Source organism: Clinocottus analis, unplaced genomic scaffold (genome assembly GCF_023055335.1).
Source record: "Clinocottus analis isolate CAN_PGR_092001 unplaced genomic scaffold, fCliAna1.0.p SCAF_28, whole genome shotgun sequence".
Classification (NCBI taxonomy): Eukaryota; Metazoa; Chordata; class Actinopteri; order Perciformes; family Cottidae; genus Clinocottus; species Clinocottus analis.
This window is the reverse complement of record NW_027176020.1, coordinates 894,895-910,595: the sequence shown is the minus strand read 5'-3', so window position 1 is coordinate 910,595 and position 15,701 is coordinate 894,895. Positions and strand designations below refer to the sequence as shown.

The 15,701-nt window shown below is 49.7% G+C and overlaps 1 protein-coding gene across 2 annotated transcripts; it reads left to right on the top strand.

The window, feature by feature from the left end:
* The first annotated feature begins 914 nt into the window (after positions 1-914).
* Positions 915-14,261, top strand: reps2 (RALBP1 associated Eps domain containing 2). 2 transcript variants are annotated; one of them, XM_068592771.1, is made up of 18 exons: positions 915-1,334; positions 4,834-4,957; positions 5,232-5,398; positions 5,676-5,784; positions 6,038-6,117; positions 6,230-6,371; positions 6,496-6,559; positions 6,645-6,816; positions 6,928-6,981; positions 7,683-7,761; positions 7,882-7,944; positions 8,462-8,510; positions 8,617-8,753; positions 9,248-9,309; positions 9,402-9,491; positions 11,117-11,322; positions 11,449-11,554; positions 13,211-14,261. In XM_068592771.1, the coding sequence occupies exons 1-18, from the start codon at positions 1,107-1,109 to the stop codon at positions 13,277-13,279; spliced, it is 2,001 nt and encodes a 666-aa protein (XP_068448872.1). In that variant the 5' UTR covers positions 915-1,106; the 3' UTR covers positions 13,280-14,261. The 2 variants fall into 2 exon arrangements, with proteins under 2 accessions (XP_068448872.1, XP_068448871.1); XM_068592770.1 differs by having other exon boundaries at positions 8,459-8,510.
* Positions 14,262-15,701: the final 1,440 nt, after the last annotated feature.

The following is a 15,701-nucleotide window of genomic DNA, read 5'->3' as shown; positions in this document are numbered from 1 at the left end:
ACCTCATGGTGGCAGCCTGCAGTTCCCCCTTTGACCTCATGGTGGCAGCCTGCAGTTCCCCCTTTGACCTCATGGTGGCAGCCTGCAGTTCCCCCTTTGACCTCATGGTGGCAGCCTGCAGTTCCTCCTCTGACCTCATGGTGGCAGCCTGCAGTTCCTCCTCTGACCTCATGGTGGCAGCCTGCAGTTCCTCCTCTGACCTCATGGTGGCAGCCTGCAGTTCCTCCTCTGACCTCATGGTGGCAGCCTGCAGTTCCTCCTCTGACCTCATGGTGGCAGCCTGCAGTTCCTCCTCTGACCTCATGGTGGCAGCAGAGGAGCTGGACGGAAAGACAGAAGGAACTCAGCTTGTAAAACACTCCAATAATAATAATAACAATAATAACATGTCCTCATGTGGTTTATAAACAGAGTATATTAAACTAGTACTATGACAGGAAACAGAGTATATTTAACTAGTACAGAGTAAACTAGTATTATGACAGGAATTATATATATATATGTATATATATATATATATATATATATATATATATATATATATATATATAGAATTATATATATATATATATAGAATTATATATATATATATATATATATATATATATATATATATATATATATATATATATATATATATATATATATATATATATATATATATATATAATTCCTGTCATAGTATACTAGTTTAATATACTCTGCTTTCTAGTTTCATAAACTCTGTTTCCTGTCATAGTACTAGTTAAATATACTCTGTTTCCTGTCATAGTACTAGTTAAATATACTCTGTTTCCTGTCATAGTACTAGTTTACTCTGTTTCCTGTCATAGTACTCGTTTCATCTTCTTCTTCCTGCCCTCTGGCGCCCCCCGCAGGCCGCGGTGGGCGCTGCTACAACCGGCCCGAGCAGCAGTGGGAGCGGATGATCTGAAGCCGAGCGGCAGCTCCCGGCAGTCCGACCCGCAGCGCCCTCTCCCCGGGAGCCGACAGCCGACACCCCGCCTCGCGCCTCCGACCGGCCCCGGGAGGGAGCCGGTGTGCTCCCGCCGGCATGCGCCGATCTGCCGGCTGCTAGTGGTTCCCTCTCAGCGGCGGAGCCCTCCATGCGTCAGCCCCCCTCCACCTCCTCCACCTCCACCACCTCCACCATGGAGCAGGATTCCGGTGCGGCGGCGCGCGCGGGGAGCTTCATCTCCCTGAACGAGCACGAGCAGCGCTACTACGCGGGGCTGCACAGCCTCTGCCAGGCGGACGCCTCCGGGACGCTGTCGGCCGGCAAAGTGGCGGAGCTGCTGGCGGCGTCCCAGCTGCCCCCCGAGGCGCTGCGCAGGGTGAGGAGGGTCCGCGAGGGGGGGGGGGGGGGGGGGGGCTGCGGCGCTCTGCAGGGGGCCAGAGAGAGAGAGAGAGAGAGAGAGAGAGAGAGAGAGAGAGAGAGAGAGAGAGAGAGAGAGAGAGAGAGAGAGAGAGAGAGAGAGAGAAGGAATGAATGCATGTGTGTTGAAGATTCTGTTTCTGCATCGTGTATTTATAGGCCGAGATATGCATTTTGTCTTTAATTACAATACATCAAGAGAGAAGTAGAGTCATTTATATAGACTTCTATACAACCAGAGGAGTCGCCCCCTGGTGGTCAGGAGAGAGAATGCAGCTTTAACACATGAAGCATAGACTTCTATACAACCAGAGGAGTCGCCCCCTGGTGGTCAGGAGAGAGAAAGCAGCTTTAACACATGAAGCATAGACTTCTATACAACCAGAGGAGTAGCTAGCTGGCCTTAATGCCGCTTGTGTTTTTAGTTTGAGTTCAGAGGTGAGTCTGTAAAAACGTCCTCACAGGTTAGAAGCTGAGACCAGAAGATGTTTTGATCCTTCATCAAAGTAGTTTATTAGTTTTCTGTCCATCAGTTCATATTTGACTGGTTGCTGAGTTTACATTGTTTTGCTGTTTCCACTGTGACCTTTAAGTGCTGCTGAAAGGAAACAGGACGTAGCGGCTAACGCTAGTACAACAAAAGCGGCTCAAACGTGGTCATTTAAGTTTTCTATATTTCATCGTACAAAGTTTGACTCAAACCTGGAAACATTGATTATTTTTTGTCCGTAGCGTCTCATGTATTTATTTTGAGGTAAGCGCTGAACATTTCTTCCTCTGAACGCTGAGTCACAGACACACAAACGTGTGTTTTCCAGCTCAGGTCAACGCCGCTCATTGTGTGTCCGCGTGGGCGACAGGAAGTTTGGCTTTGAGCCGCCGCGCTTTCCTTCCTGTCCGGCCTGGAACACCGCCAACACCACCAACACCACCAACACCACCAACATTACACCCATTACACCAACACCACCAACACCACCAACACCACCAACATTACACCCACTACACCAACACCACCAACATTACACCCACTACACCAACACCACAAACCACCAACGCCACCAACACCACCAACACCGCCAACATTACACCCACTACACCAACACCACAAACCACCAACACCACCAACACCACCAACACCGCCAACATTACACCCACTACACCCACTACACCAACACCACCAACATTACACCCACTACACCAACACCACCAACATTACACCCACTACACCCACTACACCAACACCACCAACACCACCAACATTACACCCACTACACCAACACCGCCAACATTACACCCACTACACCAACACCACCAACATTACACCCACTACACCACACTGCCAACAACACAACCATACCCACTACACTACCAACACAACCCCCCCCCCCCCCCCCTGCAGGGTGCTTGGCCCTCTGAGCCGAGGCCGGCCGGCTGCAGGATGTCTGCAGCGTCGCTTCGCTGTGACCTTTGACCTTTGACCTCTGGCTCATTGTGTCAAAGCGTCTCTCGGCGCTGCGCTTCCTTCCGGAAGCGAGACGAGCTTCACTGGAAACTGTTGTTTCTGCAGAGTCATGGTTCCCAGAGGAAAGACCTTTACGTCTGTAGAGTCATGGTTCCCAGAGGAAAGACCTTTACGTCTGCAGAGTCATGGTTCCCAGAGGAAAGACCTTTACGTCTGCAGAGTCATGGTTCCCAGAGGAAAGACCTTTACGTCTGTGAGGAAATAAAACAACAGAAAGACAAACAGAGAGAACTAAAGAACAATATTGACTTTAATGAAACGGAACAAAACGTGAGAGAATTACACTTAAATAACTTAAAAAAATATAATTTAATTCAAACAATAATACATTAAAATAGTGAAAAGAGAGAGAGTGTGTGTGTGTGTGTGTGTGTGTGTGTGTGTGTGTGTGTGTGTGTGTATGTGTGTGTGTCTGTGTGTATTAGAGAGAGAAGAAAAAAGAGAAAGAGAGGTGGAGAATCTCTGGAACGTGGAACACGTTGACAGACGTTGCTGAACCGGTCCGTCTGGAGAAGGAGAGGCACATCAGACACACAACACACACACATTACAACACACACATCACAACACACACTGTGTGTGCGTTTAGCTCGTGGATCCTCAGACTTCATCCTTTGACTTTCCTTCAGTTTTATTTCGTCTTTCATCTCCAGAAGATCTCAACGTCTGGATTTAGCACAACGTCTCGTAGAAGACGCTCACGGTCACCAGAGGATGAGCCCCGACCTCGGGTCTGACCTCGGGTCTGACCTCGGGTCTGACCTCGGGTCTGACCTCGGGTCTGACCTCGGGTCTGACCTCGGGTCTGACCTCGGGTCTGACCTCGGGTCTGCTCATCCTGATGAAGGAACACGACGCAGGTCAAGCAGCAGTCACGTCTAACCCCATTGCATCGTGGGTAATAACAGCACTGCTGTTGTTCATCTTTCATAAAGCAGAAAATGTTCTTTTTGCTAAACTGGACTTGAGAACTTCTGACATGTTTGTTTTTTTGGCACGTTCGGTAGAGAGAGGAAATGAGGGCCGGAATCGAACCCGCGGCTCCAGGAGCTTGTGTGTTTATTAAAAACGCTTTGGCTTTAAGCCTCAGCCGCTGGTTCGTCTCCTCAGCGTCGCTTCACAGTCTCAGTCGCACTTCTTTGTTGTTTTAACAGGATTTGTTTCCGTTGTTATTTCAGGACTTTGTCCTGATCGGCCGACGTCACTAATCTTCTTTTCTCCCGCAGAGAACAACGAGATCTCACTGTGCTGCTGATCGCTCACTTCCTGTTTCTCTTCTTTATCACTTTGTTGTGTTACACCTCACATCAGCTGTGAGGTGTAACACAACATCACGTGTTAAATATTTCTCTCTTTATTATCCGGAAGCTCAGAGACGCAGAGAGAAAACACAACCTGCTGATCTGAATTGTTTTATGATTTAAGAACAGAGGAAAAAGGTTTTACCAGGTTACAATTTACAATTATTTGTATTTATCTTCATATGTGAACACATTAAAAGCATTTTTCATGCATGAAAACAAATGAAAAAGCATTTAAAAATGTTTCCCCCATGGTAATGTGTTTGTTGTTGTAATACTCGTTTCCGCCACCAGAGGCAGACCTGCACCACCACGCCATGCTCTAAATATGACTTCAAGCCTTATGTTTGTGTTTGAGTGCACGGACACGTGAAAGAAAACATGAGTAGTATCAGACGTACATCTTTGTGCGTGCACGTCACGTGATTTGGAAAAATGTCAGAAACTACAAAACATTTTCACAAATGGAAAAAAATTCAACTGGCAAAAAAAAGTGAATTTAGACTTATATTAAATTAATCCCGGCAAAACCTTAAATCATTGTTCTCCTTTTCCCTCCCTGCGTTTCCGTTTGTTCTGTAAAGAGTTTGATGAAGTGATGTTCAGTATTAAACATGTTCTTCCTCCCGCAGGTGACGGAGCTCTGCGGGGCGAAGCGGCTCGGCTACTTCGGCACGCCGCAGTTCTTCGTGGCGCTGAAGCTGCTGGCGGCGGCCCAGTCGGCCCTGCCCATCCACCTGGAGAGCACCACGGCCAGTAAGGAGGGGGAGGGGCGGGGGGAGGGGGGGTGTCACCAGAGCAAAAGGGGATCAGGAGATTATCCCAACGGGATCTAATCTGGATGAAGTGCTAAATGGGTTAACAGACGCAGCGTCAGTCACGCCCAGAACCTGGAGGCAGAATCTGTTTTCCTTGTGAAGCATTATCGTTGAAACCCTCACAGAGGAAGCTTCTCGTCAGCCTCCAGGCTCCTCCTCCTCCTCCTCTGGTTGACGAGCTCAACGTGGGTCTGCGTGTTCTTCTCCTGTAGATCTGCCGCTGCCTCGGTTCTCCGGGCTGAAGAACGAGCCTGAGATGCGATACGCCGTCGTCCTGCCGAGCGCGGCCGGCCAGGCGGCTCCGAGCAGGACCGGGTCCGGGTCCAGCTCCTGGACGCCAGCAGAGCGGAGGCACCCGGAGGACCACGTGGACAGGAAGGTAAGCTGGGACCGCTCAGAGACATTCCAGCCGGACTTAACTGCCGGAGCAGAAAGGCCTCGTTGTTCGTGAGATTAGAGGAGAAGGACGAGCCGGCTGCCAAGCTGCAGACCGGCTGCAAGGCCGCCTGCAGACCGGCTGCAAGGCCGGCTGCAGACCGGCTGCAAGGCCGGCTGCAGACCGGCTGCAAGGCCGGCTGGAAGGCCACACACCGGCTGCAAGGCCGCAGACTGTTATTATAATAATAATAACAATATTAAACATTGTGTCCCTGTAGGAGCCTCGCTCGCCGCCTCGCTCTCCCTGCAGTTCGCCGCCTCGCTCTCCGCCGGCGTGCCGCGGCTACCCGTACGCTAAGAGGAGGAACGGGGCCGACGCCCTGACCGGTAAGACCACGCCCACTTCAGCAGGGACACGCCTTCCTCATCCTCACCTTCATCCTCACGTCTGAACCTTCAGGGTTTCTCATGCTCACCTTCACATCTCAGCTCTTGGTTTTCAATGAACTGAGCCGTAAAGACACCTGTCAGTCACAGTCACATGTTTCAGTTCAGGACACAGTCATAGTGTGTGAGTTTCAGTTGTCTCCTTCCCTCCTTCTCTCCTTCCCTCCTTCTCTCCTTCCCTCCTTCCCTCCAGCCTATGAGGGCAGGTCCACGGTTCCCCCGGAGCAGCACTCCTCGCCGGGCGGCTATGGGACCAGAGCGGCTGCAGCGAGGGTAACGCCCAACTTCTGTAGCTCCGCCCCCACAGCAGACGGCTGTCAGCTGTTCATGACCATGTCTCTGTGTCCTCCCTCCTTCCTTCCCTCCTTCCTTCCTTCCTCTTTAGACCTCCTCGTTGGAGAGGCTGGACCAGCAGGGCCTCGGGGACTATCCCGACGAGGACCCCTGGAGGATCACAGAGGAACAGCTGGAGTATTACACCAACCAGTTCAAGAGCCTGCAGCCCGACCTGGGGGCTCTGATCCTGGGTACGGACCCCGACCCTGCTGCTGCTGCTGCTGCTGCTGCTGCTGCTGCTGCACCACCTATGTATTCATGTTTTTAAATCACATTCAAAGTATTTCACCACCTTGTGTCTCTTTTCTTGTCTAGGAACCATTGCAAAGAACTTCTTCACCAAATCTAAACTCCCCATTCCAGAACTTTCTCACATTTGGTGAGCGGCTAACGTCTGTGTGACACGTTGAGACAAGACATTTCTAGACATTTTAAATATTCTAAATAGATGATTTTCCTTAAAGGGAGTTGAGCGATGTGGACCGGGACGGAGCGCTGACGTTCTCAGAGTTCTGCACGGCGTTCCACCTCATCGTGGCGCGCAAGAACGGATACCCGCTGCCCGAGCGGCTCCCCGGCACGCTGAGGACCGGCCTGCTGCAGCCGGAGGACCCAGACTCGCCGGACACCCCCGAGGTGAGGGGGGCGGGTCCGCAGGGTTCTGCTGGTTCTGCTGGTTCCGCAGATTCTGCAGGTTCTGCGTGTTCTGTTTCCTCCCAACCAAACTATTTTCTTTCTTCTTTGCAGAGTGTTGAGCCTCTCATTGTGTTTGAGGACGCCGAGCCGAGGCCGAGTCACACGGTGAGTCCTGTCTGCTGCCACTAGAGGGCGCTGACATCCTGTCTGCTGCCACTAGAGGGCGCTGACATCCTGTCTGCTGCCACTAGAGGGCGCTGACGTCCTGTCTGCTGCCACTAGAGGGCGCTGACATCCTGTCTGCTGCCACTAGAGGGCGCTGACATCCTGTCTGCTGCCACTAGAGGGGGCTGACGTCATGTCTGCTGCCACTAGAGGGCGCTGACATCATGTCTGCTGCCACTAGAGGGCGCTGGCGTCCTGTCTGCTGCCACTAGAGGGCGCTGACATCATGTCTGCTGCCACTAGAGGGCGCTGACATCATGTCTGCTGCCACCAGAGGGCGCTGGCGTCCTGTCTGCTGCCACTAGAGGGCGCTGACGTCCTGTTTGCTGCCACTAGAGGGCGCTGGCATCCTGTCTGCTGCCACTAGAGGGCGCTGACATCATGTCTGCTGCCACTAGAGGGCGCTGACATCATGTTTGCTGCCACTAGAGGGCACTGACGTCCTGTCTGCTGCCACTAGAGGGCGCTGACATCCTGTCTGCTGCCACTAGAGGGCACTGACGTCCTGTTTGCTGCCACTAGAGGGCGCTGACATCCTGTTTGCTGCCACTTGAGGGCGCTGACGTCATGTCTGCTGCTTCTACATTGTTCTGATAATTAAAAACATTCTTCTTTTTGTTTTTGTTGTTGTTGTTGTTTAGAATCGGAGCGTCATCGAGCGTCTTGAGCCAGCTCTGACCTCAACGACCCAAGATGTGAAAAAGGACTTAAGTAAACAAGGTAAACATCATGTAAACCAGGTAAACATTGTCTAGTTAGGTGTTAAAGTGTATTAAGACATAAACGTTGTCTACCTGGTAATGAACTCCGGCTCGGCGGCCATGTTTGTTTATTCTTCAGATGTCGGCGTGAAGACTCAAGACAAACGGAGTCTCCATCTCGGCGCCTTCAGCGAGCGGCCAGGTGGGAGACTCCGCCTCCGTTACCGACCCACACAGGGCAGAACGTATGGAAGCTCGTTCCCGCCACAAAAAGAAAAGTTGGACTATATTAACTCATAATTATGACTTTTTATTTGATAATTTGGACTTTTTTGTGTGTGTGGCGGAAACGGGCTTCCATAGAAAGAGATAAGTGATGTAAAAAGAATTTTGCTTTAATTTGTAAGAAAAGGAGGAAAGAAAAGAGGATTTCTGTGACGTCATAACGCTGAACCTCCAGCAGATGGCGCTCTGCTGCAACGCATCACGTTCACTAGTTCTGTAGAATAAAATGTTGAGAGCATGAGTTCAATATTCTACGAGATCAGAAGGAATTTAACCACTCTATATATATATATATATATATATATATATATATATATATATATATATATATAGATGATGTGTCATGTGACGTGTTAATACAGTCGGTGCTTCCACGGGGAAGTTAGCGCTTCTCGTTTGCAGTCGAGCTAAAGTGTGACTGTTCCTCTCAGCAGACCCGTCTCAGGACCTGGACCCGCACATGAAGACCAGAACCAGACCGAGGTGAGAACCCACAACCCCCCGGTGGTTCCAGTCCTCTGAACTCATTGCTCCTTTAAAACCTTTTGTTTTTGTTTTCGTTCCTCCGCCCATGTGACCTCTGGTCCAGGTCCTACTCCAGCACCTCTATCGAAGATGCCATGAAGAAGGCGGAGGAGCCTCCCACCCCCCCACCCCGACCCCAGAAGACCCACTCCAGGGCCTCCTCGCTGGACCTCAACAAGCTCTTCCAGCAGGGAGCTCCAGGTACGACCGCGAGACTCCTCTGGTTGTATAGAAGTCTGTGCTTCATGTGTTAAAGCTGCATTCTCTCTCCTGACCACCAGGGGGCGACTCCTCTGGTTGTATAGAAGTCTATGCTTCATGTGTTAAAGCTGCATTCTCTCTCCTGACCACCAGGGGCGACCCCTCTGGTTGTATAGAAGTATACGTGCTCATCATAGGTTTCCTTGTGAAGAACCATCCACCTAAACCAAAATGACAGAGTGTTTTTCTAGGACAGAATCAGTTCTCACGTGATCAAGTCATTGTCTCGTGAAGCAGTTCTTCTTTCCTGGGAGAACATAAAGGGAACTGAAGCTTCCTGTTCGGTCGGACAGGTGAAGGTGTCCGCCGGTGTCTCAGAGTGAGAAAGTGGCCGATTTCATTGTGTGTTTTAAAGAGTGAGAACCGACTCCAGAGAGAACAATGGAGGTGAAACCTCTGGTTTACTCCTCTGTGATGTTTTGTCTGGATTTCAGGTGTAAAGAGCGGGTGGCTGCCTCATCCTCCTGCTCTTCCTCCTCGACCGTCCACCTCACAGGTGAGTCTGGCTCCATCGCTCAAAGACCCTTTTTTTGTCGTTAAAATGTCTCTGAATCCTCGATGAATGAAAGTCTCCTGGTCTCTCGTCAGGTTGCTCACTTCATCAGCGTTCCAGAGAAAACGCCTCCGAAAAAAGTCCAGCAGCCAAACTTTGCTGACTTCAGTCACTTCAGAGAAGAGGTGAGAACAAACTATGTACTCATTGAGAGCGACTTGCTTCTGTGAAACAGGGAAAATATTCACACCAGGGGCGACTACTCTGGTTGTATAGAAGTCTACGCTTCATGTCTTAAAGCTGCATTCTCTCTCCTGACCACCAGGGGGCGACTCCTCTGGTTGTATAGAAGTCTATGCTTCATGTGTTGAAGCTGCATTCTCTCTCCTGACCACCAGGGGCGACTCCTCTGGTTGTATAGAAGTCTATGCTTCATGTGTTAAAGCTGCGTTCTCTCTCCTGACCACCAGGGGGTGACTCCTCTGGTTGTATAGAAGTCTATGCTTCATGTGTTAAAGCTGCATTCTCTCTCCTGACCACCAGGGGGTGACTCCTCTGGTTGTATAGAAGTCTATGCTTCATGTGTTAAAGCTGCATTCTCTCTCCTGACCACCAGGGGGCGACTCCTCTGGTTGTATAGAAGTCTGCGATGCAGCATCTTTGGTGTTTTTTTCTTATTTTGTCCGTCCAAAGCGGGACTGAACCCTCATCGTCGCTCATCTGGACCCAGCCGGTTCCCCTCGGTCAGACTGGGTTTGTTGTTTCAGTCCATTTAGTCCACTGGTCTGGTTTTTGCTTCCTGTTGGTTTTTCTCCGGTTTGTTCCGGTGCGATGAGCCCGGTCGTGAAGCCGTGTGACGGTGGCAGTATTCCTGCAGTGAAAGCGCCGTGACCTTCGTCTGACGTGACCACACAGCCCGCTGGTGCAGCTCCTGTGGTTAAACGAGTCCACAACCTTTTTTTAAACGTTTCCATGCTGTGGTTGTGTTTCACATCCAGCGGCGCGCTGAAGCTCGGCCTCATTATTGCTGTCTGTCAGTTGCGTTGCTCAGCAGAATGGATTTCTCTCTCTCTTTTTTTATTTCGGGGTACGACTTACAGCGGCCGGCGTTCGGCTGTTTAAACCATCAGGAAGCACCAGGAATGTCCACTTTGCCACCGCAGTGGAGACGGCGGCTCGTAGAAACGATTGGATCAAATTCACAGAACCCAACATTAGCAGATGGGAGACGGTGAAGAAAGTACAGGAGGTGCTGCCGAGCGAGAAATGCCTCGACTTTCCAAACGGCTAACCCGGGTTTCATGGGAAATAGTCTCCAAATGCAATTTATTGGCTTCCAGTACAAAGACACAAGTTGTCTGCTTTTATTCGCGTCACTCAGCGCGAAGATAAAGTTGATGGAAAGTCAACGAGGAGCTTTAATCCTGAAGGAAACCTGAACCTGACTGTCGGTCTTGTTGACTAAACATAAAAGTCATTCAAATTTGTTTTAAAGTCATTCAAATTTGTTTTAAAGTCATTGAAATTTGGTTTAAAGTCATTGAAATGTGGTTAAAAGTCATTGAAATGTGGTTAAAAGTCATTGAGATTTGGTTAAAAGTCATTGAAATTTGGTTTAAAGTCATGGAAATGTGGTTAAAAGTCATTGATTTTTTTTTTAAAGTCATCGAAATTTGGTTTAAAGTCATCGAAATTTGTTTTAAAGTCATTGAAATGTGGTTAGAAGTCATTGAAGTTTGATTAAAGTCATGGAAGAGTTTCGTCGTGGGAATAGGTCCATGTGCATAACCCCGTCCCGTCGGTCCTGCAGGAGGAGCGCAGCGTGAAGCCTGAGGATCGAGGTCCGCGCTCGAGATTCGGCCGGAGCTCTGAAGACCTGGCGGCCGCCGACGTGGTTCCTGTCTGTCAGGCGCCGCAGAAGCCGGTCCGGAGGAAGTACCACGCCGAGGGCCAGAACCCGGAGGCCACGCCCCCACCCGCCGGGCCGTTCCCCGCCCACACCAAGCCGGCTCAGAAGTCAGTGTGACCCCCCGGGTCCTAAAATACTCTTATTGCAGTCAGGTGGACGTTCATCAACAGGTGTTGCTTTAAGTTGTCTCCTCGTGTTCATCCAGACGGTTCATCCCACCGTTTCTCTCTCAGGCCGCCGTCCAAGCAGAAGCGAGAGATCCAGACGGCGATCCGGAAGAACAAGGAGGCCAACGCCGTGTTGACGCGCCTCAACAGCGAGCTCCAGCAGCAGCTCAAGGTCAGCTTCCTGCTTCTGCACGACCCAGAGGGCGACTCCTCTGGTTGTATAGAAGTCTATATAAATGACTCTACTTCCCTCAGTAAACATTGTAAACATGGGTTTATGTCTCAATCTCTAGTTTCTAGTCTTCTTCTATACAGCACGATGCTCATTTAGTACGCTGTTAGACTCAAACAGACCATAATAAGGGATGCTTTAGGGGCGGGGCTACAAGGTGATTGACAGGTCGACACTGGAGACCTTTACAGCGTCTTTACGTCACTCGTCCTCAGTCCTCATAAGGTCACTTCCTGTCCACTGGTTACAAAAAGCCAAGATGGCGGCGGCTAAATCGAAGAACTCGAGTCTTCAGCACATCAGTCCACAAAACCAACGAGGTACGTCCACTTCCTGTAAACAAGCCCCGCCCACCTGCAGGGGGAGCTCACCGGCCGTCTCTCCGCTTGTCGAACCCATCGAGTAGCGAGCGTTGATGCGGACGTGTCGGTCCGTCAACGCAGACGACGCGATCCTAAAAGAAAGGAGCCCGACAACAAAAGCTCCCTCTTCATTCCAGCGTGGTGACGAACCCTCCGGCTCGGCCTGGCGCTCCCCCTCAGCCGTCACTCAAAGCTGAACTAATGTCTGTTTGCATTGAGGTCCCGGCCTGGCCCTCGCACCAACACATGCCGCATGCCGGTCATTCCCCTCGCCGATGGTCAAACCCCATCAGCGTTAACACAACACACACGCACAAAGGGGTGAAACAGGTTTTTACATTATTTGACATCGTCGGTCGCCTTCCGGAGCGACTCGGTTCATTGGCTCTAAATCCTGCTGGTTTCTCAAAAGCATCCCAGGAATTCTGCAGAGAAAGGCATACGTGTCTTTATATAGACTCCAGCCTTCGGCATTCACAACTGTCTTCTTTAAAATAGAGCCGGGCAGCGAGGCATGTGAGGAAAGAAGAGGAACCCTCTTGGCTCTCCTGCCCCTGAAGTTGAAGTTATGTAGAAACAATAAAAGCTCCTCAGATCTAAAACTTGAATCTGATCGTTGCCGACGTTCAAATCGTTGAAGACTCGTTTGGATTCGGGACCTTGTCGTGAAGTGGACTGAGACCTCTTCACAGTTAATCTGAGGATTAAAGTTTAACACACTTTCAGCCAATCAGGCCTCTAAAACTCAAAGGAACACAATTAGACAAAACAGGCTTCGTTATCTGGTGCGTTCAAGGACCTTCGGTAAGACGGAAATCTAATCTAATTGACAGTAATGACAATGTTTACGGCTTCTGGTTGTTATAAGCGGCGTAGTTTCGGGTTTCAGCGGTGCTGATTATGTGTCTGCCTTAAGGACAGAGGAATCTAGGAGGGATGGTAGGATGGACCTGAGCACCCCCCCCCCCTCCCCCCCTCCTGCTGTGTTGAGTCATGAGGTCAGATTCTCCAACATGAAATGTCAGCGCTGAACATATTCTGCATTCTCACAATAATCCGCTCCATGTGAGCCGGCTGCTCGGGTTGTTTTCCTCTAAGTGGCTCAGCGAGTCTTCTGCTGCTTCCCTCCAGGGTTCACTGTCCGGGGTTCAAACCGACAACCTGCCGCCCGCCCCGGGTTCCTGTCCTGTTCCTGTTCTAAACTTGTGTTGTGTTTCCCTGCCTCCGGCTGCAGGTGGCCCACCAGGAGAGGGTCACCTTGGAGACCCAGCTGGAGCTCCAGCGGCCGCTGGCCTCCACGTGACGGAGCCGGGAGGCCGGGGGTTCGAGTCCCGATTCTGCAAAACAGGAACGTCGCCGGTCAGAAGGGTCGACAGAACCAACGGGGAGATGTTACTCACACTTTAATGACGTCCTGCAGATTAAAACAAAAGAAGAAGAATCGCTTTCTAACGTAAAATATCCTGTAATTTATTTTGCCTCCTTTGGCTCCGCCCCCTCCATGAAGCCCACACAGACGGAACTGATGAGGTTCCTCTCTACGTATGTAAAGTCATGTAAAGTCATTCCTTCTGGTCCAAAGCAAGTAACGGTGCTACAGATCAGTTCATGAAAAACTTTTTGCTCTAAAAAGATGAAAAGAAAAATCCATTTCAGCTTCAGATTACCAGCTTTTCCATTTGAGTGTTGTCGCGCTGTAGCGAGGACACAAGGACATGAGGACACATGAGGACATATGAGGGGACGAGGACATGAGGACACATGAGGAGATGAGGACACAAGGACATATGAGGGGACGAGGACATGAGGACACAGACACATGAGGACATGAGGAGTTGAGGACATTAGGAAACAGACACATAAGGAGATGAGGACATGAGGAGATGAGGACACATGAGGACATGAGTATACAGACACTTGAGGACATGAGGACACATAAGGAGATGAGGACACAGACACATGAGGATACATGAGGACATAAGTACACATGAGGACATAAGTACACATGAGGACATAAGTACACATAAGGACATGAGGACATAAGTACACATAAGGACATGAGGACATAAGTACACATAAGGACATGAGGACACAGACCAAATCAAAAAGCTCATCAGTTTGTATTTGAGTTCAAATAAAGAGCACAATGTTTCCTGCTAATGTTTCGAGGTGAATGTCAACACGGTGGGATGTGATCTATGCAAAGACGAGGCTCCGCCTGCTTTGGACTCTGACCCATCAGGAGCCTTGATGCTGCATGTCTGCTAGAACGAGCACCGGACTGTAAAGACAATAATCAAAACTGATCAATAAAGTTGTCTATTTTTACTGCGTGTGACTGTTGTTGGAGGTTTTTCAGGAGAGCTGTTCATCAGGATGTAGCACGGAAAAAACCTGGGAAACGTTTTGGGGAAATATTTCTCATATGAAGCATTTCATGAGAGCAACAGAGGACAAATACTACAGTGAAAAAGTAAAAGCACAGATAGTAAAACACACTGTAAATATACTGTAGATACACTGTAAAAACACTGTGGATACACTGTAAAAACACTACATTTTACAGTGTATTTACAGCGTATTTACAGTGTATTTGAAGTGTAAATATACTGCAAATACTCTGTATTCTCCACACTTTCAAGACTCAGAAGGAGGCGGAGCTCCTGGTATCGCTGGGCGAGCGAGAACCCTGCTAGCAGCTGTGTTTTCTCCCTCGTAGACACAACAAACCGAGGGTCAAGCGGATCGCCGGCGATGGCCGTATTCCCAGACCCTCGTCCTGCGCCGCCACGGCCAAAAATATCCGCTGACACACTTGGCTCCCAATTAGACACACACACACACACACACACACACACACACACACACACACACACACACACACACACACACACACACTCTCACACACACACACACACACACTCACACACACTCACACACACTCACACTCACACACTCTGATAGGCCTACTTCTCTCTCACTCATGTCACACTCGTACACACACTCACTCCAACAAGCCGCTTTGATCGCCATCAAGAACTTTGATACTCGTCCAGACGCTATTTTCTACTTCCCCAGGCGTTGGATCAACTTCCTGGTCTTCAGTTTGGAGGGACGCCGGCGTCAGGCTGCCGGAAACAGTTCAACATCTACTGCCATGAAGCTTGGGACAATCATTCCTGTTCTCCAGAGGAGGAACCCTCATAACTTTTGGGGATTCCTTGACTTTTCATAGCGCCACCAGCAGGTCAATTTGTTCCTCTTATACTGTGAATTATCTCAACATCTACAAGATGTATTGGCACCACATTTGGTACAAACATTCATCTTCTCCAGAGGAGGAACCCTGCTAACTTTGGGGAGCCCTTGACCTTTTATAGCGCCACCAGCTGGTCAAACGTTCCTCTCATCTTGTGAATTATCTCAAAACCTACAAAATTATAAATGTAGTACATACATTCCTGTTCTCCAGAGGATGAACCCTTTTGACTTCTGAGATCCCCTGACTTTTCTCCTAGTGTCATCAGCAGGTCAAACTCACTTTTCCGGTGAAATATCTCAACTTCTACAGGATGTATCGGCACCACATTTGGAACAGACGCTCATGTTCTCCAGACGATGAACCCTGATGATGTTGGTGATCCTCTGACTTTAGACATGAGAGATAATGCAAGACTTCTGCAGCGGCTTCTCTAGAGGTCTCTGCCTGGTTGGATTGCTAATGT

Bases quoted from the DNA above. Each gene is read 5' to 3' on its own strand.
- reps2 (XM_068592770.1), top strand. From the start codon at position 1,107: ATGCGTCAGCCCCCCTCCACCTCCTCCACCTCCACCACCTCCACCATG. The intron at 6,372-6,495 runs GTACGGACCCCG...TTTCTTGTCTAG, and splicing joins CCTGGGGGCTCTGATCCTGG to GAACCATTGCAAAGAACTTC. The intron at 11,323-11,448 runs GTCAGTGTGACC...TTTCTCTCTCAG, and splicing joins CACACCAAGCCGGCTCAGAA to GCCGCCGTCCAAGCAGAAGC.